This window comes from Podarcis melisellensis (assembly GCF_964234715.1).
Source record: "Podarcis melisellensis genome assembly, chromosome: 2".
NCBI lineage: Eukaryota > Metazoa > Chordata > Lepidosauria > Squamata > Lacertidae > Podarcis > Podarcis melisellensis.
Window position 1 is genome coordinate 102,532,684 of NC_138529.1, and position 25,141 is coordinate 102,557,824.

The following is a 25,141-nucleotide window of genomic DNA, read 5'->3' on the forward strand; positions in this document are numbered from 1 at the left end:
GGATTGGGGAAACTGTGGCCCTGCAGATACAGCTGAATTACAGCTCCCATCATCCTTGACCATTGGTCATGCTGACCAGAACTAGGAGGAGCGTCACAATTCCCTCCCTTGCTTTAGGATCCGGACCAGGACCAAGGGGGTAACACTTATACAGAACCCCCTAGAGAGTTGGTGTGGTGTAGTGGTTAAGAGCAGTGGACTCGTAATCTGGTGAACCGGGTTCGCGTCTCCGCTCCTCCACATGCAGCTGCTGGTTGACCTTGGGCCAGTCACACTTCTCTGAGGTCTCTCAGCCTCACTCACCTCACAGAGTGTTTGTTGTGGGGGAGGAAGGGAAGGGAGATTGTTAGCCGCATTGAGACTCCTTCGGGTAGTGATAAAACAGGATATCAAATCCAAACTCTTCTTCTTCCCCATAGCAACTTTATTGATGGCAGAATTCTGGTGATGGCAGAAGGGATTGCTATGGCTCTTCTCAGGGCCTGGCCACACCCACCTGTCACTCACTTGATGTCATATGACCTCAGGTAAAGCCGCAGCTGCAAAGGAGCAACTGGGAGCATTAGATTGGGTCTCCCAGTCGTTCCTTTTGCAAGCAGGGTTTGCAATGTAAATCTGGAGTGGAATGCAAGCTGCACCATTTCAGCCAGATCAGATCCACTTGATGTCATACGATTTCCAGGTGACTGGCAGTGGGGCATGCTTGCCCACCTAGGACTGGCTGCAACTGGAGCCAACCAAAAAATGATTCCGCCCCCTTTTCTAACACACGTGTCCTGCGTGGAAATTTGCCTGCACTAATGTAAGCAGAGGCATGGAATGGTCCGTAATGATGATTCTTGTTTTTAATACTTTCAGGGAAACGTACCTATTCTCCAAGTGCCTATAACCTGTAAAAAAAAAGAAACTCGGCAAGATGCCTTTAAGAACCACCAGAGCCTTAGGATGTGATTGTAGGTCTCTCAAACTCACCTCACAACCTCTAATTTAAAATCTTGCTGTGGTGACAGAGCTTGCACTAAATTAAAGATCCTGCACAGGAAAGACAGGGGTATAGATGTTTTAAATTAATTTCACACAGGCACCCAGCTGACAGAAGCACACAAAGCTGAAATTAAGCTAATGATCGAGTTCAACCTGCATTGCTTCCATTTAATCAGAGGGTGCAATTTAGGAAGTGCACTTTTAAGCAAATAAGTTGCAATTCAGGTGCTTCGAAGTGGGGAAGGGATGCAAATTCATTCCCTGCCTATAAAAGGAATAATGGCTTCATCCATGGGCACCTCTGCTAACCTAGCACAATGAATTGTTATGAGGATAAAATGTGAAGAAAGCCATGTATGCCATGTGAAGCTCCTTGGAGGACACAGGGGATACATATGTATCTCACCCCCCCCTTTTTTTAGTGATAGACTACTACAATGCACACCATGTGGGACTTACCTTGAAGACTGTGCAAAAGCTGATGCTACTGCTGCTGCCAGGTAAACACATGGGGCAGCAAGAGGGGCTCGTGTTTCACCAATCCTTAAAGCACTGCACCGGCTGCCTATGAGCTAACTGCGCCCGATTCAAGGGATCGGTACAAAACCCTAAGTGGCTTGATACTCAAGTACTTAAACCAAGTGCCTTCCTCAGTTTCTGTCAGTTCAGGCTTTGAGATGATGAAGCTGTGCTTGTAGTCCCTTAGAGAGACGTGGGCCGTGGGGCCATGATGCAAAGCAGAGACTTCTCGGTGGTGTCTCCCTGGTTGTGGAATTCCATCCTGGTGGAAAGCTGGCTCCCCCCCCCCCCCCGGCTATTATCATTCTTGAAAACTTAGAACATAATTTAGTACAGACCGGACTGGAGTTCAGCAGTCTAGGTATCGCCGTCTGTTGAATTGTATTTCATTGCTGATAAGGGTTTTATGCATATTTTATTTTTATGATTATTGTGCAGCACTTTGAGCTCCTACAAGAGGGGGGAAGGCTGAGGAACAAAGAGAAATAAATAATGATCTTGTGAATAAATTAAAGGAGCGCAGTAAAGGAATGGGGGAAATCCTCTGCTGGCGTTTAAAGTTTAAGAGCATGTCCGACTGTGGTTAGAACATGAAAACTAGGACTGAGGAGTTTTGGATTCAAATCTACACTCAGCCATGAAGTTCATTTGTTGGTCCTTGAGCTGTCACCTTCCCTCATCTTAGCTGCCTCCTTTGTTTTTGTTTTTGTTTTTGTTTTAAATATTTTTTATTAAGGATTTTCTTGTTTTACAGAAGTGTAGTGCCTCGTATTTTTTTTTCTTCTTCTTCCACGTAGCGTTTTTACAAATCTGTTTTGTTTGTTGAGGCATTAGGGGGAGAAGAAAAAAGAAAGGGGGTGGAGAGAGGGAAGATGGATGGGGGTGGGGTCGGGTGGCGGTGTTTCTATTATGTTTAATGTATGTAGAGTTTGGTGTCAGCGTTGCTTGTGTTGTTCACTTGTGTTCCTTTGGTGGTGAGAGAGGTTGGGGTTGGCCTAGGGTGTGATTGTTTGCTTGTGATTGGCTGTGGTGATCTTTGTTTTCGTGTGTGAGTGAGGTGGGTGGGTGTTTTGGATCAGGTTAGCCATATTGATTTGTTGTTAGGTTAAAGTGCAAAGGGGGTGGAAGGCAAAGAACCACGGAGTCCTGAAGTCAGGGAGGAAAGGCACAGAATAAAAAGGTAATACCCTCAAGCTGAGGTGAAGATGAAGGAGCGATCGTAACAGCTTGACAAAGGCCACCTAATGAGTTTGTAATCTGAGCTACAAGTTGAATAGAGGATTTGTTTCCTTACACTTAAGTCACTGTGCTGTATCTGTAGCTCATTAATGCACCACGTCAATGTAGCTCCATGGCGTCATAGAGATGAGTACTTTAACCAAAAAGAAAGTGTCATTTGCAAGTGAAGGTGTTTGCCCTTGTATAGTTTCCTTCGGAATCCAAGAGGTGATGGGTCTATCTTCCCCACACAATGTTCTATTTTTAAATAGTGCTGCTCAATTTTTTTTAGATTCTGCTATTCGTACGTTGAACAATTCTAGCCATTGCAAATAAAAACACGTGACGCCACTTTATCGAAACAACCGGTGTTGTTGGTTTGTCAGTGGAGATGTATATGAGGAGAGAAGAGCTTTTGGAGAAGGGTGCAGAATTTATTGGTGCTTGAACCCTCCAAATCTACTGTTAACTGGATTTAGATGCTGGAAAGGGTTTGAGTAAAGAATCAAGAGAACCTTGGATGAAGCTGGCAGGGCCTCTGCTTGATGTTTAGAAATGTTTTTAGTCTTGAGTTAAATTTTGCAGGCCTCCGTTGTCTTCAAATTCCACATTCCCCCTTCTTGCATTCTATCTTCTGGGATTATTTTATTTGGGAGAGTTTGGTAAAACAGCCAGATAATACAGGTCCATTGAAACAGCCTCTTACTTATCGAAGTCATCTCACAAAATTAATGAGCCTATTTGTAGTAACCAGGCAGCTGTTGCAAAGCGGAGGGACAAGCCAGCTATTTCACTTTAGTAGCGAAATAAATTAACAAGCCTCTGCCACTATTCCTGCAACTCCTGCGTCCAAGCTGGTGCCAAATGTATTGCTCTGCTTTCCTTTGGACCACAACAGTGAGGACGAGAGGGTGGTCTTGTTGTCTGGGCAGCCCAAGACCTCCCTACATACTGCCCATTGTCATTTATCACCCACCCTTCACTCTAGAGAGCCAGTGTGGTGTAGTGGTTAAGAGCGGTAGACTCGTAATCTGGTGAACCGGGTTCGCTTCCCCGCTCCTCCACATGCAGCTGCTGGGTGACCTTGGACCAGTCACACTTCTCTGAAGTCTCTCAGCCCCACTCACCTCACAGAGTGTTTGTTGTGGGGGAGGAAGGGAAAGGAGAATGTTAGCCGCTTTGAGACTCCTTCGGGTAGTGATAAAGCGGGATATCAAATCCAAACTCTTCTTCTTCTTCTTCTTATTATTATTATTCTTAGGTTCCAGGATGGGTTATAACACTTGAACACAATATTGAAAACCTCTTATACCTAAACTTTCCCGAAATTTTTAGCAAACTTTATTGAACTTTTTTGTGCTTTTACTGCTTTCATAAGGGCCGCTTAGATTTCTCTCTTTTTTTTGGTCTTTAACTGAGCAAAAAATAAATAAGCAAACACTGTAGGGGAAAACACGCTGGCACAAGCCTCCTTTATCTGCCTGAGGCAGAAACCTCCCTCCCTCTGACATCACTAAAGAAGCAAAAGCAAGACTTAATTACTTTTTAATTAAAAACCCTTCAGGTCGTTCGCAAGCAAGGTTGCAACAATTATTTAATGAATAGGTACGCACACAAACACACACACACCCGAATGCCGTGTTCCAGAACTGCTTTCTGTACGAGCTCTAAAACATGACCTTAAAGGCATCTTACGTTGTAATATTTATAATACTGTTCCTCTCACGTTTCTTGACCTCATGTATTTCATTGTATAAGGGAAATCCGGTTATATCTGTGTTACTACAAGCCCCATGCACAAACACAAAGCGAGAGAGACTGCTGCCATTGTACATTTCTAAATACTTTATCTGCATCCACGAGAAACAAGCTTTTTGTTTGTTTTGATGGCAGAGAAGGTCGGCTCCTGTGTTCTTAAGAGAACCCTCTGTTGTCCCGAGTGCTCATCTGGAGGCTGGGAGAGCAAAGGGTGTTCTGGCCTCTATTAGCGCTAAGCAGACGCAGAACACAAGCGCTCAGATGGTATGACGTCATAAGCCGGGGGGGGGGGTAGGAAGGCTTCGTGAAAGATCCCCAAATGACGGGAGATCAGCAGTGGCGTTTGTGCATCTCCACAATGCAAATGCAACAGCAATACAATAAAATGCATATGAAACATACGTGCAGACTCGCTACTTCTTCCCCTTAACAAGCGAAATTGTAAAGCAAGATTTGTTTTTTAACCCCATTCAAAAAGCATTTGGTAGGGCCTCAGAGGACCAGATCAAATTGTTTCAAGGGCTAGATCTGGCCTGCAGCGTGCCAGCTGGCCTTCTTTATTCTACGGGAAGATGCAATTCTTCACAATTATATTCCTCTCGCCCAGCCCAGCTGCCATGTTTAATATAGATCCCTAAATCCTGACGAAGTTCATTGCAGCGCTATCATTATTTTGCTTAGAAAATTCCAACCAGTGACTCTAAAAAGTTTTCTTTCTTCATTTTCATTTACTCCTATGCATCTTGGAATAATGTCAAGAGAGCAAAAAAACCCAACCCCAAATCTGTAATTTCCAATTTTTTTATTAGCTTCTTGCTGGCAAGCATTACACCTGGGAATAATACTGCACCAGGCATTTTAAAAAAAGGTTCTGCCACGGGGATTATTATTATTATTTCATTCCAAATCCAGTGGAAATACTTCTAACTGTATTTTTATCACCATAGGTAATATATTTGGTTGCTTGTTTTATAATGCATAGAAAGAATGAGTTCTCATAACTGTAAAAAGATTTACTGCTGACAATAAAACCAGGGGCAGAAGAAGCCTGGTGGTACCTCAATTATTTTTAATACTGCTTGCTTACCAGTTTATGAAAACTAGGTTAGATTACATGATGGTAGCTTTTCTTCTCCCCAGCTGCACTTTAGCAAATCTGGGTACAGCCCAGAGAGAACTTCTTCTACACAAACTTCTCTGTTTCTTATTCGTTTTGGTGTAGCTTACTCCATGAGATAATTCACACTGGACTGGAGCCTCTGGAGTGGTTTGTAATAGCACTAGACGGATTAAACACAGGTTAAAAACCAGGAGACGATTTTTAGCACTTTACATTGTACGGTGTGAACAAAATGTGTCCTAAATGTAATTATTTCACAGTCCTTCCAAGGATGCCCTCTTGCTTCATCCTTTGCGAAAATAAAAAAATAAAAGTTTATTTGATGGAACGAGCAGGCACATGCAAACATTTCCTCACGACATGACGGAAGATTAGAGGCCGGAGCATGCCCATTCTCTGGTCCTTAGGAATCCATAATAAATATTTAAAACAAATATATATATATCTATGTATATATGGAGAAAGAGAGAGATGCAGAGATTTTCTCCAATGTTGTTTAAGTGGGAGCCAGTCTCCAGTCTCTTAATACCTTTTTCGGAGAAGCTGCTACATAGCTTCTGGACAGTAAACAAAGGGGGAAAGAAGGGGCGAAATCAGTCGTCCGTTTTCTGTGCCAGTCTACAGAAAGTCCAGTTATGTTCCACCGTATTTTCATTGGCTCGTTCGCTCATGTGGTGGACCCTGGTGTTTCGGATGGTGAAGCCTTGCTTTGTGATGTACTCCATCAGGTGGACCCGAAGGGAGACTTCTTGGTGGTAATCGCAGGGCCCGAATGTGAAAGAAACTTGGCAGTCCCTCGTGTCCATCATATGCTTGTTCCACTTGGTGAAATAGTTGGAGATCCCTTCCAGCAACGAGTGGACCTTGGTCGTGATGGTCAGCTGCGTTATGATCACCGCCACCGGGTTGGAATATTTCGAGAGTTTGCGAGTGCTGGAGAGCTCCACCACTTCCTCAAAGGTATCCACGGGATACAGAGGTTTGGGCTCGTTAAGACACTGTATCAAAGGTTCGATCTGGTAGAAGTCCGCTTCTTTACGAAGAAGGTCGAATTCCTTGAAGTCCAGAGGCAGAGTCAGCTCTGACGTCCGTAAAAAGTTGAGGACGTACCGGAAAAGCGGCCCGTCCCGGTCAATGAAGTAGTTGCCCTGGGAGTCCCTGGCGGTGGGGAAGCCTCCCCGGAACATGGCTCCCAGCATGGAATCGGGGTACCTCGTGAGCGTGGTGAGCGACGTCGTGTACAAATGTCCACCCACATTCAGAGTGACCGGCTCAGTCATCTGCGGAAGGGGAGAGAAGTTTCAGAGCTCTCACAAGCCAACATATGAATATCCTGTAAGTACCTTAAATGACCATTTAAAAAACCATTGCTTGTACAAACAAGCAATAAGAACTGCACTTTCCCCCTGTATGACTTAGCATGGGGCATTATTATCCAAAGTTAATTAGGGTATAGCCCAACTTGCGCTCATTGAAGGGTTTGTGATCCAGAAGAACAGAAATGGAGGGGAGTTTTCCTGCTTTGCCCTTCCACCTGCGGCCATAGGTGTCAACTTACAGTTTTGTAAATAAGGAACCAGCAGCCTCAAAAATAAGGGATCAGCAGCCAAAATAAGGGATTTTCCCAGCACAGGTATGTTCGACTTCTGAGCCCCTCTGAGCCAAAGGCAGAAAGCCCAGCCAGCAGCCAAACGAAACCTCAAACGGTCGTTCCCACAGCGCAGCAACCCGGCAAAGGGGATGCAGCAAGGAAAACCACCGTCACCTCTCCGCTGGGAAGCGCTGAGCAAAGGCGAGTCCCCAGGCAACGCGGCCAATTTGATCGGCACAAGGCATGCAAGCTCCACCCCCCCAGTCGTTCTTAGACTCCTTATTGGGTGAGCAACGCAGCCAAGCAACACAGCTGGAGCCTCCCTCCTCCCTGGCCGGCAGGGAGGGAGGGAGAGGAGCTGCTTCCTTTGAAACCTGGAAAATTTAAGGGACAACATCAATAAGGGACAGCAGCGGGACACGGCACTGGGATAAGGGAGTTTCCCGCCAAATAAGGGACGGTTGACAGCTATGCCTGCAGCTCTTCCTCTTGCCACCTGCCGCCCTGTTCTGGAGGGTCCCTAGCTCAATTTTCAGGTGGCACAAGGAGGGAGCAGGGGAGAGGGGACAGCCCCCCCCCAAAAAAATTGTCTGTCCTCTTGGCAGAGGCATCACTTAAATCAAAAGCCCCTTGTCTGGGCCCAAAGTCATCAACTGGATTCATCCCCTGATAAGGCAGAACAGTATTTATAATCTGCCTTTCAATTCCATCTGGAACACAACTGAACCACCCTCTGGGAAGCATTCATCTAGCCATATAATTAGCTGCTCTCTTGGGCCGAGGAACAATTGCCGACGGGTGACTGAATGCAGCCACCTATCAGTGGCGCAGCATCTGACTCACCCCGCATCACCCTGGCTCTGCATCCCGTTCTCACCTGGCCTGCCATTTCCTTTTGAGATCACAGTGCAGACCCTGCCGCTCATGCAGTTATTCTACTGTGCCGTCACCCCTGTGCACAAGTGTCCCCACCTCTTGTCTAAAGAGGAGGGGAAGGTGGGCAACCAGGTGAAGGGAGGCGTGACTGCCTCTTTAGCCTTAATTTAGGTAAAGGGACCCCTGACCATTAGGTCCAATTGTGACTGACTCTGGGGTTATGGCGCTCGTCTCGCTTTATTGGCCGAGGGAGCCGGCGTACAGCTTCCGGGTCATGTGGCCAGCATGACTAAGCCGCTGCTGGCGAACCAGAGCAGTGCACGGAAACGCCATTTACCTTCCCACCGGAGTGGTACCTATTTATCTTCTTGCACTTAGAGGTGCTTTCGAACTGCTAGGCTGGCAGGAGCAGGGACCGAGCAACGGGAGCTCACCCCATCGCGGGGATTCGAACCGCCGACCTTCTGATCGGCAAATCCTAGGCTCTGTGGTTTAACCCACAGCACCACCTGTGTCCCAGCCTTAATTTACAAAGCTGTAAAAAGTAAGAGGTGCAAAAAAGGTACTTGCACCCCAGGGTCAGTCGCAAACCACTGTTCCCTGTGGCACTCCTGGCACACACACCACATTGGTTTGCACCCAATGCTAGCTCTACTCAGAGCACAGCCATTGAAATCCATGGCCATGGCTAGCTTAGGCTCATTCATTTCAACTGGTCTACTATTAACCCCACTGGGCTTTATACAATTATGGTACCCCCCTGAAGGCTGCACTAATTGGCTCCATGCGGCCAATTTCACCCAAGAATGAGCTCACTTAGGCACTCCGTGTGCCTTTGTCCACAATGCTGCACAACTCTTTTGGATATTTTTTTGTGGCAGTGTGTCTGGAAGGGAGGAAACCTGCTTAGTCTTTACAGTGTAGCCCAGCAGGCTATAGAGTCTGAATTCAAGCACAATGCCTCTCCCTCCCCCTTGCTCTACGCACATTCAACATATACTAGGCAGAAATAGCTCAGCCAAACAAAAAAGAAACCAATGCCGAGAGGACCCGCGGCACCAGATTTGAGTAAGGATCTCTTTTAGGTCGAAATAAAAGAGCGACAGAACAAATGAACTGCTGAAATGAAGAGCCAATTAGGAGAAATGCGTGATTTGCCCAGAGAAGCCCCCCAGGACGAGTCAATAGAAATAGCAAAATAAGGCTCCTTTAAAATATTATACTGATGCTGGAGATAAAACTTTCTGGCTGCAAACATCAATGACTTCTTGACCACTGCACTGGGAAAAAAAACAAGGCAGATTCACTTCTGGGCCAGGTGGCAGATTCATGAACGAACTAGCAGGACATAGAGTGCTTTTGAGTCAAGGTGAGAAGCTCATCTAATTCTTCCGTTGCCTGCGGGATGGTTTTTAGAAAAGGATGCTTGGCATTAGGAGATTCACCTGTGCAGGCCTTATTAAATGGGATTTCAGCTGTTCTTGTGCATTGGGAGCTATTGACGGATACTGCCCATTCTTTCAAAGGAAAAGAGGAAGAGGTGGAAACTTTCTCAGATATGAATATAGTCTCTAGGTTGTAGGCAAAGGACACCTGGGGTTTGCAGTATCCTGCCCACCCCCCTGCACAAACCAGGATCTTTCTACCCACCACCAACTGCCCTGTGTGAAAGACCCTGATGACCTAATATAACATTATGTTTTGTTTTGAAATGTAAATGTTACTTATAAACAGCCTTGGGAGGCTTTGTACCCTGAAAGGCAAAATTTAAGTACAGTTGTTACCTTGGTCTTTAAACAGCTTAGTTCTCAAAAGTTTTGGCTCCTGAACGTCGCAAACCCGGAAGTGATAGTTCCAGTTTGCAAACTATTTTTGGAAGCCGAATGTCCAACGGGGCTTCCGATTGGCTGCAGGAGCTTCCTGAAGCCAATGAGAAGCCGTGCTTTGGTTTCTGAACGTTTTGGAAGTCGAGTGGACTTCTGGAACAGATTCCGTTCGACTTCCAAGGTACGGCTGTAACTGTAATAAACAAGTAATACTACATGGGTAGGAAGTTGTTAGAAGAGGGCCAACAACAAAGATCCTTGTGACATAAATTCAGCTTAGCATAAATTCCCATGGAGTCGCCTGTTTTGTCAGACGGATGAGAAAGATCAGGTTTGCCATACCCTATGCAATGCAGGAATCTCAACTAAAGCATTCATGATAGATGGCCACCCAACCTCTGCTTAAAAGCAGTGTTCGAAATTAGCCACCATTAAGAATAATAGGTCAGAATAGGCCAATATATATATGTGTGGCCTGTCCCTGGATCACGCCACTTTTCTTCTTTAAGTTCTCAAAGCTCTTAACCTAGCTCAAGGTTGTCATCTGAACTAGACAGATGTTTAACTGATGATCAATCACAGTCAGTTCATCCTTTGAAAAATAAAGACTTTAGAGCAGTCTTACCCAAAATGACAACAAAGCATTCCATTTGGGCAGCTATAATCTTGCTTTTTAGGGGGACGCGGGTGGCGCTGTGGTCTAAACCACAGAGCCTCTTTGGCTTGCCGATCACAAAGTCGGCGGTTTGAATCCCTGCGATGGGGTGAGCTCCCGGTGCTAGGTCCCAGTTCCTGCCAACCGAGCAATTCGAAAGCACGCCAAAAAGTGCAAGTAGATAAATAGGTACTGCTCCAGTGGGAAGGTAACGCGTTTCTGTGCGCTGCTCTGGTTTCGGTGTTTCGTTGCGCCATAAGTGGCTTAGTCATGCTGGCCACATGACCCGGAAAAACTGTCTGTGGACAAACACTGGCTCCCTCAGCCTGTAAAGCGAGATGAGCGCCACAACCCCAGAGTCGTCTGTGACTGGACTTAACTGTCGGGGGTCCTTTACCTTTAATCTTGCTTTAAGGAGCCATTTGGCGCCTAGCTTATATTATCTGAGTCTCCAATGAATGTGATCTTCGGGGTGGAAGAAGGTTCTCCACCCTTGCCTGCAGCTGACAGAGGAAATCTACTGGCCAAATCTTTGGCTGTAGGTCTGTAGCCAACAACACATACAGGGTATTACGACTGGAAGAAATGAAGCATTTGCATGGGGCCAGCTGTCTGGTAAAGGAGCACAGGAGGGCAGATTTAAACACATGTGCCCAGCAGACACACACAGAACCCCTGGGAGAATTTGCCATGCCCCCACAGCCCAGCCGGCATACTTACTATATATCCCCAGTCTCCATTATCCATCTGTTCCAATGCGCGAGCTGCGTGAGCCTGGATTTATTGGAAGTCTTTTGAAAGTTTATGCAATTCACGGCTTATTCCTCCCTGGTGGGGGTGGGAGAGAGGAAAAAAGCAGAGCAGATTGTGAGCACTTTCAAGATGGAGAAGAGCAAGAACAAGAGAGCGGTGTTTCTACCCCTTCAAAAGGCAGGCTCTTTGCCTGCGCCTCCCATTCCAGCTACAAAGAAACTCAAGTACAATCACCTGCAAAAAAAAAAAAAAAATTACCTTCCTGCCACTGACCTTCTTGCATCCTTTGCAGGTGTAGAGAGCCGCTGAGCCTCGCAGGGGGAAAAAGATAATCATTACGCAGCCGCCTGAGTTAAAATAATGAGCACTTGGTCTCTGAAGGTGATCCACACTTTTAAAAAATGGTCCGCATATTTTATCTGGGAGAAAGGAGACGGTTTTCAAAGGTTGCCCTATACAAACATATGCCAAGGGAATCCTTCGCTCTGGACATGTGAATCAATGACATGGATGTACCTCAAAATCCACCTGCCCCAAGCTTGGGTCTCCAGCTGTTTTTGGACTACAACTCCCATCATCCGTAGCTAGCAGGACCAGGGGGTCAGGGATGATGGGAATTGTAGTCCAAAACCAGTTAGAGACCCATGTTTGGGAAACCCTGATCTAGATGTTTTGGACTACCACAACCATCATGCCCAGCCAGCACGGACAATGGGCAGGGATTGAAGTGAGGCAACCCAGCCAGATGGACAGGGTATAAATAATAAAATTATTATTATGTAAGTCCAGCAACATCTGAAAGGTTCCAGGATGGGGGAGGTGTTGCCATTAATCCATGTGTGTCCTATACAGGAGTTCATCAAAGTAAGGAAACTGGAAATGAGCCAATACTGAAAATCAAACAGCAATAGCCACAGCCATGGGCTAGACACAAAACAACACATAACCATTAGCCAATAAGCTTCAAAAACTTTTGTTATTTATTATTACCACCCAGACTTCGCCAGCAGGTCCCAGGGCCGATTACAACCATTAAGAAAGGAGAATTAAAAAGTTAAAACATAAATTATGTTCACAGTAACAGGGTGGGGTGCTGAAAACACACATCTCAGGGGTCAGAGGCCAGGATAAAGTCTTCAGCATTCTCCAAAAGCTGTAGAGTAGTACCTCGGCTTACAGACGCTTCAGGTTACAGACTCTGCTAACCCAGAAATAGTACCTTGGGTTAAGAACTTTACCTCAGGATGAGAACAGAAATCGTGCTCCGTTGTCGCAGCAGGAGGCCCCATTAGCTAAAGTGGTACCTCACGTTAAGAACAGTTTCAGGTTAAGAACGGACCTCTGGAACGAATAAAGTTCTTAACCCGAGGTACCACTTTAGCTAATGGGGCCTCCCGCTGCTGCCGTGGGAAGGGGGCCTTCCGCAACTTAGGGGCTGCCACAGAGAATGCCCACTTGCTAAGCCACCTACCCACACAGTTTCTGAGGGTGGTGGAACAACCATGAGGGCCTCCTTTGCTGATCTTAACACACAGCCCAAGCTTTGTATTTGGGGCAAATTGATAGTCCACTCCCACCAATTTGGCATTAAAAACATTTTTTTTCAATCTGATCTCTTCCTACTCTCTAGTCATGCAGCAAAGATTAAAAAAAACACACCACAACAATACCACGGTTTTGTCCTTGGAGCCTTTCGTAACTATGGGGAGCTCAGAACCGGAAAAGCATTTGCTCTTCAGCTTCAATGGACGGCAAACTGGGATCCTTGCGAGTGCTGTGGAAGAATGCGGCTTCCAGTACAATTGCTCTCAGCTTCTTTGAAAGGTCTGTGATCTCACAGGAACGGCTAGCTACAAACTGGTCCAAACAGCGACCCACATTTCCACACGCAAGCACAAACTCTCCACAGTAAAAACAAAACAAAACAATGCAAGGCTTGGCTGAAAACAGGAGTGCTGCTGCCACCCTCTGCAAATATCCATCTCGTTAGTTGGAACAATATTTTTTTCCAGCTTTGAAATAACTGGCTCACCATTCTTTCATAGGCAGATAGGTTTGGGGGGTGGGGCAGAGAGAGAGAGAGAGAAAATGGAAGCAGCTAAAATAGGGACAGTTGACCATTTTCAGCCAGAGGAGCACATACAAAACACACACAATACACTCTCCTCTAGAGAATCTGTGTGAATCAGTTAAGAGAAAAGTAATTGGCCCCTCTCTACTCATCAAACGATTGATCTGATGACTAGTGATTTGCATCCTCATCACAGAACTGTATCTACTTTTAACCACCACCCCTTTTTTTCTGCTGCCACCCATATTTGGGGTGCTAAGGAAGACCAGAAAATAAATGTTTGGAAGGAGGGGGGTGTCCAGATCAGGCCGGGGCTAAGCCACCCCAAGCTAAGACTAACATCGCAAAATGGCATTCCAGCGCAGTCGCTTTGCCCACAATCTGTGTGACATATTCAAATCGGACCATGCCATTGGTCGTACCTACGTAGGTCTGAAAACACGCAGAAGTTGTGTCAACATCAGAAAATGTTTATTTTATTTATTTAACAAAACATGTATACCACTTCACCATAAATAAAACCTCTAAGTGGTTGGCTGTTTTTATATCCTATCTAGGCTTGGTAGGCTTGCCTAAAGAAAAAGGTTTTCAGTAATACAGTCGTATCTTGGAAGTCGAACGGAATCCGTTCAGGAAGTCCATTCAACTTCCAAAATGTTTGGAAACCAAGGCGCGGCTTCTGATTGGCTGCTGGAAGGTCCTGCAGCCAATCAGAACCTGTGGAAACCACGTCGGACGTCCGGGTTCCAAAGAACGCTCGCAAACCGGAACAATCACTTCTGGGTTTGCAGCGTTCGGGAGCCAAAACGTTTGAGTCGTAAGGCGTTCGTCAACCAAGGTACAACTGTGTAGTGAAAGCAACTGACTGATGTCAACTCCTTGATTAATTTGTCACAGCCAGACTCTCCTCTAAATTTGGGAATTGAGTTCTCCAGTCTGTTGACCAGGGAAGTGCAGATGCCTTGGTTCCTCAGTTCCTTACAAGAGTTCGGAAGCTTAAGCAACACACGGACTCCCAACCCTGTGTGACTGAGAACCCGGACCATGCAAGGTTGCATATTATAAGATCACCTGGTATGTACAGAAAGGGGCTCCCAGCTGCAGCCGTACCTTCAGACCTGAGAGCAACTGTTTTTTAGAAAGCTAAAGGGGGAGCAAACATGAGGGTGTGGAGCTAATGGATTTCACAGAGAGATCTCCATCTTCGCCCACCGTAATCCAAGCACCTTGTCTTTAAAGTCTACCAGTACCTGTAAGAATCTATTATTCCTCTTTTTCCCATTAAGACCTCATGTTGAGAAGGGGGTGGAGGGAGGAAACAGCTTGAAGGTTTAAGCAAGCTTTTTATCCAAAGCCATGTTTTCTGAGGTCCGTATAGTTCTGTATAGTTAAAGCCATGGTTTTCCTAGTAGTGATGTATGGAAGTGAGAGCTGGACCATAAAGAAGGCTGATCGCCGAAGAATTGATGCTTTTGAATTATGGTGCTAGAAGAGACTCTTGAGAGTCCCATGGACTGCAAGATCAAACCTATCCATTCTTAAGGAAATCAGCCCCGAGTGCTCACTGGAAGGACAGATCCTGAAGCTGAGGCTCCAATACTTTGGCCACCTCATGAGAAGAGAAGACTCCCTGGAAAAGACCCTGATGTTGGGAAAGATGGAGGGCACAAGGAGAAGGGGACGACAGAGGACGAGATGGTTGGACAGTGTTCTCGAAGCTACCAGCATGAGTTTGATCAAACTGCGGGAGGCAGTGGAAGACAGGAGTGCCTGGCGTGCTCTGGTCCATGGGGTCACGAAGAGTCGGACACAACTAAACGACTAAACAACGTTTTCTCAGAACACAGCTTATGGCGAAACCATCAACTGTGGGAAACAAAACTGAAAGTTTTTTATGAATTCACTGCAGGTGAAAGTTTACTGCGGGCAAGAGGGGGAGATAAATAACTATCCCATTGGAAATTAACCACAGTCAGATGTTGCGGGCATTTTTCTCCAGTCTCCGAAGCGCAGTGACACCCAATGAATGTCTGTCTCTTGCTTTGAGAAAGTAAGAGTAGTAAATCAATTGGCATCAACCAGCTCAGCTTTTGTGACCAATTTCCATTCCCTTTATTGACCCCGTAGGCCTTAAAAGATGCCTAAATCACTGCTCTTTGCAGGGGAAGGAAGATTTACATCTTCTTGTCTCCTCCGCAGGCGAAAGAGACAGCATTTGATCGCCAGCCTGCTGCGTAGCACCGGAATGAATAATTTATCAAAGCAATTAGTTCAGGCAAGCCTCTTCCCATCCTTTGCACGGGCAAAAAGGAGGCGCAGACGGCAGATGCCTCATTGATTTGGTGTAGGTTTCCAGGACCGCTAACAATCTAGAAATCTGGTTAGAAAACGTTAACACTTCAAGGAAGGAACAAAGTTATGCACAGCGACAGACTATTGCATGCAGTTAGAACATCACCTTTTCTTTTTTTAAACAAGCTGACTCCGTCAAACAACTTTAGCCTGGAAACTGTAGGGCTGTATTTCGATGGAACCACAAAACACGCACCCTGATTTATTTTATGCGTCCGAGCGCGTAAGCTTTCTGGGGGCAACAATAGGAGGCTTGGCCATTGTCCTCTATGTTTCCTTGCAAGAAATAACAGGATGGCAATTTCCAGAGCAGAAGAGCATGAACAGAGAAGCTGGTGCAAACTGGGGAAATATTATGGCACGCACAAAACACAGAAGCAAAGTGAGCGTCCCAAGCGTGACTGGAAATATCTCAGGTGCCTCAAAAAGCAACGCTGTGGCACCTAAAACATTATTTGACATCTTTCCCTACCCATGTCCAGGTTTGGCTTCATAGATGCTGATGCTGGATCCTGTTTTATTTATTTTTTAATTGCAACTAGAGATAATTTTTCCTGCTCTGACCATGGCAGCACCTTCGGTCGCCCCACCAACCTGCACAGCTCTTCAACCAGGTTCATTTTTTAAAATGCTGATGACCAGATGTTATATGTTCTACAGTAGGGATGTCCAACCTGTCGACCGCGATGAACAGGTTGATCCCCGGACGATCTCGGGCTCCCTCTCAATCGGCGTTGGTGATAAGCAAGTCTGCGAGTGAAAGCCCCCGCCCCCACGGCCGCGGCTCTGTTCCCCCAAAGGTCAAGAACTTTCTCTTTTTTTAAATAGAATATTTATTAGGATTTTTTATAATAATACAATAAAAATAAAAGAGAAAAAAAATAACAGAAATACAAATACAAAAAAAAAAAAATACAGAATAAAAATAATTAAAAAACACACACACAGATTTTCCATTACTTATTTTCCTTTAGCTTGTTTCCCGGACCTCCTCATACCTCCCTTTTTTGTATTCCACTTCAAATTGTTGGTTCAGCAAATCCTTACCCTTAAATTTTTACCTATTTCAAACCCTTTTTTTTCGTATTCTCTTAACGCATTACAGCTGGAAACCACTTAATTTCTATCCAACATCATTCTAACATTCATTAATTTTACAATATTTCTGTAAGTAATCTTTAAATTTCTTCCAATCTTCTTCCGCCAACTCTTCTCCCTGGTCCCGGATTCTGCCAGTCATTTCTGCCAATCCCATATAGTCCATCACCCAAAGGTCAAGAACTTTCATCTTTCCCCTCTCTCCCTAAAAAAAGGTGAAACAACTTTGGCTTCCCACCCCCTTCATGGGTAGATCACTTCCAGAATTTTTATACTGGGAGTAGATCACAGTCTCTTGTGTGTTGGACATGCCTGTTCTATAGAAATGGCTTGTTGTTATTATTATTATTAGTAGTAGTAGTAGTAGTAGGGATGGGGGGGGTCACTGCCTTCCTGCCCCAGGATCAAATGTTTCTCCTGCTTCCCAAGGGGTCCACCAATTTTGATGGCAGCGGGTGAGGGGCGAGAAATGTAAATCAAGCACAGTGCTTGTTGTTGTTGTTTAGTCGTTTAGTCGTGTCCGACTCTTCGTGACCCCATGGACCAGAGAACGCCAGGCACCTCTGTCCTCCACTGCCTCCCGCAGTTTGGTCAAACTCATGCTGGTAACCTCGAAAACACTATCCAACCATCTTGTCCTCTGCCGTCCCCTTCTCCTTGTGCCCTCCATCTTTCCCAACATCAGGGTCTTCTCCAGGGAGTCTTCTCTTCTCATGAGGTGGCCAAAGTACTGGAGCCTCAGCTTCACAATCTGTCCTTCCAGTGAGCACTCAGGGTTGATTTCCTTCAGTATGGAGAGGTTTGATCTTCTTGCAGTCCATGGGACTCTCAAGAGTCTCCTCCAGCACCATAATTCAAAAGCATCAATTCTTCGGCGATCAGCCTTCTTTATGGTCCAGCTCTCACTTCCATACATTACTACTGGGAAAACCATAGCTTTAACTATACGAACCTTTGTTGGCAAGGTGATGTCTCTACTTCTCAAGATGCTGTCTAGGCCTGTCATTGCCCTTCTCCCAAGAAGCAGGCGTCTTTTAATTTCGTGGCTGCTGTCACCATCTGCAGTGATCATTGAGCCCAAGAAAGTAAAATCTCTCGCACAGTGCTAGGGGTACAAATTGTCCTCTTCCTGATCATCGGATTGATTATCTGATGTGAGAGAACGATGACCCCACAGATCTACGCAGATCAGCTGGGGGGGGACAGACAAACTGTGTGCTTTTGTGCATGACAGCGTATGGAGGACCAGCTATCTGCAATGCACAGATGGCCTGAAATTGGGGGGGGGGGAGAGAGAGCATGTAGATTGTGAGCAGCCTGAATCTGGCATTACATGCCTGCCATGCAAGTATCCCACCCTGGACACAGGACACTGTAGAGGTGCACGGAGAAAACTGCAAGCATGGAAATCGCCATGGGGGAAAAAGCCCTACTGCTCCCCAAAGCAACCAGCGTTCCTATACCCAACCCTAAAAGGAAGGAGGGAAGATGAGTCCTGAAAGATGGAAATACGGCTGGTCAATCCTGACCAGCTGTCGACTAAATAATTTTAAGCTCGCGTCTAGAAATCTGAGCTGGTGCTTCGCTTTGTTTTCAAAGGGAAAGGTTGGAGGATACATGGGTAAGCTTAGCAATGGTATTATGCCTATGCAACGATCCCCTAAAGTGATACCTATGTGGTTTTCATTACACAAGGCCCAGCTTGTGTAAATGTCAGCTAATGATTCACACGCCGCTGCAAAACCTTTCGACAGGATGAAAAAGAATGAAAACAGAATTAGAGTGATCAGTTCTGTTAGTTACAGAGATAGAGCACAGCATTATACAGAGTCAAACCACTGGTCCACCCAGCCCAGGGCTAGGGAACCTGTGGCCTTCCGGGTGTAGCACAGCTACAGCTGTATCATCAACCTCTGAGAGTTGCAGTTCAGCAACATCCAGCTCACTGTCTTTTACCTAAGATCCTTTTAACTGGTGGCACCAGAGGCTGAGCCTAAGAAAAAGTCATGTGTCCTAACACTGTGTGTGTGGGCTGCTCCCAAATTATTGCAACTGGCTGATGTTCTACCCGTGTGAACAACTACTCAGAGGTAAAGGTAAAGGGACCCCTGACCATTAGGTCCAGTCGTGGACAACTCTGGGGTTGCGGTGCTCATCTCGCTTTACTGGCCGAGGGAGCCGGTGTACAGCTTCCGGGTCATGTGGCCAGCATGACCAAGCCGCTTCTGGTGAACCAGAACAGCGCAGGGAAACGCTGTTTATCTTCCCGCCGGAGCGGTACCTATTTATCTACTTGCACTTGGATGTGCTTTTGAACTGCTAGGTTGGCAGGAGCTGGGACTGAGCAACGGGAGCTCACCCCGTCGCGGGGATTTGAACCGCCGACCTTCTGATCGGCAAGCCCTAGGCTCTGTGGTTTAACCCACAGCGCCACCCGCGTCCCACTCAGAGGTACCTTGGCTTTTTAAAACCTTGAAGATTTTACAGACAATACAAAAATTGGAATTTGAAAGGGCTTTAAAAAAAATTAACTAAAAAAGAGGCTGTAATTTTCCTCGCACAACTCCATGCTGTCAGTCTTTCAAGCTGTTTGCAGAATGACAATTGCATCCCATTATACTAAGATCCCTGCCTCTGGCACCAAGATATTTTATATATGTAACAGATGGAGTATGTGTCCTAGCTCCAAGGAGAACTACAGCGGCATTTCTGCTGAATCTCTCCCTGTCTGAAACATGTAAAGAATTCGGCATGAGCATTTTTGTTTTTAAAAAGGAAAGGAAAGGAAAATGTTCAGAGAGATTAGATTTACAAAGGAACCTAGGCAGCATAAGAAGTCAGAAAGCATTTAAAATACAGCAACAAAATGATACCATTTAATGAGCGGTCTTTAAATGCAAGTTTTTCAATGACCCACCACTTGGCTATTTAGAACTACAGTACAGCCACTACTTATGATCATAAACCGTTCCGGAGGCCTGTCCACTGGGCAAAACCAAACGCTAGTAGAGGCGCCGTTGTGCGTGTGCGCATTCGGCGGCTGCGCACTTCTGTGCATGTGTAGATGTGGCAGCCACTTGTGCACATGCGCAGATGGCAGAAACCACTTCTGCGCATGTGCGAATCGCGGTAAACCCGGTGTTTACTTCTGGGTTTGTCGCGGTCACAACTTGGAACGTCTGCGAGAAGAGGCAGATGTAAGTCGAGGTTCCACTGTACTCTAGTATTGATTATTTTTAAGCCCATGCCCTCAATTTGTTTACCTAACCCCCTTTATGGTGAGAACTACTGTACTACAATCTCATCCCGTTTCAGACTGATGGGCTGCGTTAGTGTTTTCACAAACAGCTGGAAGGGTAGCTACTTTCCCTGCAGAGTTTTCTCCCATCTGTCCCAGGCTGAACATCAGTTAGGGCTGGTTTTCAACTTTATGATATTATCACCAGCTAAACATTGCGATATACTGATGTATCACAATGTCTGAAATAAGGATGGAGCTATATAGAGGCACTGGCTGGCTTCATGGTTTTTCCCACATTGTGATTTTTTTCATAGTGTACACCCACAAAATTCACAATATGTTGCTATGTCAAAAACGATGAAACTGACATCACAATATGGACTTTGAACAGGTTATATCGATATATTGCCCTGTCCTACTGAGTATGTGGGCAGGGTTCACATATTACTCAAGTGGTATTCAGCTAAGTTTTACTCATTACTGAAAGTAATTAACCTAGCTTAGACATGGAGGACGACGACGATTAGAATTTATATACCTCTCTAACCCTGCAGGTTGCTTTAGCTGAGATTCCTGCATTGCAGGGGGTTAGACTAGATGACCCTTGGGTCCCTTCCAAACTGAAGATTCTATTACTGTGGTACCTCAGGTTAAGTACTTAATTCGTTCGGGAGGTCTGTTCTTAACCTGAAACTGTTCTTAATCTGAAGCACCACTTTAGCTAATGGGGCCTCCCGCTGCCACCGCGCGATTTCTGTTCTCATCCTGAAGCAAAGTTCTTAACCCGAGGTATTATTTCTGGTTTAGTAACCTGGTCTGTAACCTGAAGCATATGTAACCTGAAACGTATGTAACCCGAGGTACCACTGTATTCTATGTTCATTAACTTCAGTGCAATCCTATACTTACCCGGGACTTCCTGCTAAACGTGTAGAGTCTTGCGCTGCAAGTGGGTCTTACTCTGTTCCACAAGGGTTCTTTAAAAACAAAAGTCACATTCCCATCTACCCACCAAAACAGGGAAAGCTTGAAATGTTCAGAATTCCACAGACTCAGGCCATATGCTGGCATTTGCATCACGATACTACTATGTAGACCAGGGGTCAGCAAACTTTCCCGCTGTCAGGCCGGATCACCCGCACGCAGGAGCGCGTGGGGTGGGCACACTCGCGGGAGCGTGTGCACCCATGCGCATGCGCACAAACCCGCCGCTCTTTCCCCGCTGGCTTTTGGAGTGATAGCAGGGGGGGGAGGCGGCGTCTGTGGCTTCCTATTGGCTGCAGTAGCTTCCTGGATATGGCCTGATACGGCTGAACTTCTTGGATACTTCCTGGATACGGCCTAAGGGGGTTGTTAAGCCAGCCAGGGGCCGGTTTAACGACCCTCTCAGGCCGTATCCAGCCCGCAGACTATAGTTTGCCAACCTCTGATGTAGACCATCTGAAGACTCTCTCTCATGAACGGAGGATGAGAAGCTGCAGCGTTTTGTGGACGGTGCCTTGCACCTCCCAAATGCTATGGGGTCTGATTTACTAGCCATTGCCGTCTACCATGGCTAAGCCAACATGGTGCCTTCCAGATGTCTTTGGACTCTAACTTCCAACAGCCCATGTCAGCTTGGACAATGGTCAGGGATGATGCAATCTGTAGTCCACCTGGAGGATGCCGCTTTGATTACCCAAATATATAAATAGGTAGAACTAATTTGGTGGCTAAATAGAAAATCCACCTGCTATCTAATGCAGCAGGTATCTGTCCATCACAACATATATGGGCACAAGCTTAACATGAGTCAACAGTGTGATAGATTAGCAAAAATAAGCTTCTTGTATCTATTTAATAGCAAAAATAAGCTAATGCTATTCTAGGCTGCATCAAGAGAAGTCTAGTGTCCCGATCAAGGGAAGTCAATAGTCTTGCTCTATTCTGCCTTGGTCAAGACCACACTTGGGAGTATTGTGTCCAGTTCTGGGCAGCACAATTTAAGAAGGATACTGACAAACTGGAACATGTGAAGAGGAAGGCGACCAAGATGATCAAGGGTCTGGAAACCAGGCCTTATGAGGAATGGTTGAAGGAGCTGGGTACGTTTAGCCTGAAAAAGAGGAATGTGCTAACCACCTTCAAATATCTAAGGGCTGTCGCATGGAGGATGGAGCAAGCTTGTTTTTTTTCCTGCTCCGGAAGCTGGGACCCAAACCAATGGATTCAAGTACAATAAAGGAGATTTTGACTAAACATCAGGAAGAGCTTTCTGACAGTAAGAGTTGTCTGACCGTGGAACGGTCTCCCTCTGGAGGTGGTGGACTCTCCGTCCTAGGAGGATTTTAAGCAGAGGTTGGATGGCCATCTGTCATGTATGATCTAGTTGACATACCCTCCAAATTCTGATGGCGGAGCTACTTGAAGAGCGTCCAGCAACAGAACCCACTAACCTAATTAATACTTTCTATTCCTGTCTCCATGGGAAGTTTGAGCACAACCGACAACATGATGCAGTGAATCTGCTTTTCAAACAGGGAATAAGGCTATCCATGGATACCAGCTAGCCCTGAAGGCTGCATAAAAGCTTCCAGTGTTGAAAGCAGGATGCCTCTGAACAGTTGTTGCTGGTGAGCACAAGTAAAAAGAACGTGTTGCTGTGCTTACGTCCTTTCAGGGTTCCCATAGGTATCTGGTTGGCCACTGTGAGAACAAGGCCATCAAATTATCAGTTATTTGGCTTATTATAATTCACACCCCAGGCTGCCACAGGCCTCAAAATATCTTGGTCTGTTTCTTGATTGGAAGCGGTCTTTTTTGACAGCAGTTCCCCCTGTGGAAATATGTGACCATGTGCAAAGCAGACTGACTGGCACTGGACTTCTGCTTATACGAAACAATGCATCTGAGCTAGCTAAACCAAATTCCAAGAACCAAAAGTGACATGGTTGCCATAGGTTATAATCCAGGAGGAATTGATTTGGTTAAAGTTGGTGCACATGTTGATTATTTCACTAACAGCAGAAGGGCACCACACAATTACAGAACAGAAAGTGAAAGATATATACAGTAGAACAGTATTTGCAGCCCTGGATCGTGGGTGGATTACTGGCAAGGATGAAAACACATTGTGCCGGAACCAGCAAAAGACCAAACAAGAAACCCTATTAAAAAATTCCTCCCCACCCTTCAATCTAAATAAGGATCCTCTTCACCTTCATTTCCAAACACTACTACCTTCAGAAGGGAAAAGCCATAGAGCCACAACACAGAGAGGCTATTGCTTGGATACCCCAATGGGATGGCAGAATCATCCTACTCAATTTAAAAAACCAAAACAGCACAGGGACCCTTCTTCAGCACATGCTTTCCTCCACCTTTCAGGGGAATAACCCCACCAAAAAACAGAGGTCCTGGCTATGCTTCAAATTGTCACACATAATACCAGGAATTTCATCTTCCTACGGAAGGATCCAAGAATCCTGGCAGCACACACATTAAAACAAAAAACAGGTAATTCAGGAAATCATCCATCCTTCAAAGCCAACACACACTGAGAACTTTAGGTATTTTGCACTCTAATCCCAAGCATGTTCAGTGGGACTAATTTCCCGGTAAGTGTAATTAGGATTGCAGCCTTAATGACATAATTCACATGCGCCTGCAAAAACGAAAAAAAAACTCGAAATAAAACAAAGTCCAATATCCAGACTCTGTACCATGAGATCACTAACACAGAAAAGTATGCCCATGTTACCCATTAGCATGTACTGTACTGCAATAGCCAAGAGGATCACTCTTTAACCGCCGTTCACTCTTTAACCGCCGTTCCTGAGAGAAGGACTGTGTAATATTTATGTGGTAGCTGCCCAATGTCGAATGATCCAGTATGGCTCTTCGGACACATCCTGATTACTCCCTTAATAAGAAGCCAGGCATCCTGACAAATTTCTAAACACACAAACACACACACACACCAGGTGTCCTGTTTTCACTCTCCTTTCCCTTCTGAAAAGGGACCCTGCCTCCTCTCCTGAAAAGGGACCCAGGTGTCCTGCTTTCACTCATCTTTCTCTCCTGAAAATGGACCCTGCCTCCTCTCCTGAAAAGGGACCCAGGCGTCCTGCCTGCCTCTTCTCCTGAAAAGGGACCCAGGTGTCCTGTTTTCACTCTCTTTTCCCTCCTGAAAAGGGACCCTGCCTCCTCTCCTGAAAAGGGACCCAGGCGTCCTGCCTGCCTCTTCTCCTGAAAAGGGACCCAGGTGTCCTGTTTTCACTCTCCTTTCCCTTCTGAAAAGGGACCCTGCCTCCTCTCCTGAAAAGGGACCCAGGCGTCCTGCCTGCCTCTTCTCCTGAAAAGGGACCCAGGTGTCCGGTTTTCACTCTCCTTTCCCTCCTGAAAAGGGACCCTGCCGCATCTCCTGAAAAGGGACCCAAGCATCCTGCCAGTTTACATCTCCTGCTGATGCTCCTCTGCTGAACAGGAACCCAGGAGTCCGGGCTGCATCTCCCACCCCTCCTTTGTAAGAAGCCCGGGCGTTCCGGTCTTCCTCCCTCCCCCCCTTCGCCGCCGCCGCGACGAGGAAGCCAGGCGTCCCGAGGGTGCAACAACCGCGGCGCAGCCGTCCCCTGGGCAGCCCTCCCGCCATTTTATGATGCCCCGACCTCCGCCGCTACTCACTCGGGAACAGGCGCGCCTCGGGGAAGCTCCCTCCGTCTCTCGGCTTGTCGCGCGCGCTCTGCGCTGCTCCCGGGCCGGCGGCGTCGCTGGCTCCTCCCCGGCGCCGGCGCCGCCTCCTCCTCCTGCAGGGCCTGCCTTGCTCCGCGAGGCCTCGTGCAAGGGGCAGGGGGAAGCCTTCCTAAGGGAAGGGCTGGAGAGGAAAAGGAGGAGCGGAGTCTGGCGAGGCCTAGGCTGGAGGAGAGGCAGCCTCTCCGAAGCGAGCCAAGAGCGAACTATCTCCATCCTCCCAAGCATATTGATTCGGATGCAAGTCCTGACGAGTTCAGTGAATGCATGGGGGACCGGGGCTTTAGAGATGGAGAGTGCCGTTATGATGATGATGATGATTATTACTATTATTGTTGATGCTATATATTT

The 25,141-nt window shown here is 46.4% G+C and overlaps 1 protein-coding gene across 2 annotated transcripts; it reads right to left on the minus strand.

The window, feature by feature from the left end:
* Positions 1 to 4,250: 4,250 nt before the first annotated feature.
* On the minus strand, positions 4,251 to 24,826 carry KCTD6 (potassium channel tetramerization domain containing 6). Of its 2 annotated transcripts, XM_081903318.1 has the most exons (4): positions 24,725 to 24,806; positions 11,574 to 11,719; positions 11,268 to 11,375; positions 4,251 to 6,879 (listed from the first exon to the last, which is right to left on the minus strand). In XM_081903318.1, the coding sequence occupies exons 3-4, from the start codon at positions 11,292 to 11,294 to the stop codon at positions 6,193 to 6,195; spliced, it is 714 nt and encodes a 237-aa protein (XP_081759444.1). In that variant the 5' UTR covers positions 11,295 to 11,375; positions 11,574 to 11,719; positions 24,725 to 24,806; the 3' UTR covers positions 4,251 to 6,192. The 2 variants fall into 2 exon arrangements, with proteins under 2 accessions (XP_081759444.1, XP_081759443.1); XM_081903317.1 differs by lacking the exon at positions 11,574 to 11,719 and having other exon boundaries at positions 24,725 to 24,826.
* Between the last annotated feature and the right edge of the window lie 315 nt (positions 24,827 to 25,141).

Excerpts from the sequence above, each read along its gene's own strand:
- KCTD6 (XM_081903317.1), bottom strand. The coding sequence starts at position 11,294 with ATGGATAATGGAGACTGGGGATATATA. Across the intron at positions 6,880-11,267 it reads ATGGAGACTGGGGATATATA|ATGACTGAGCCGGTCACTCT; the intron begins GTAAGTATGCCG and ends CCCCTTCCGCAG.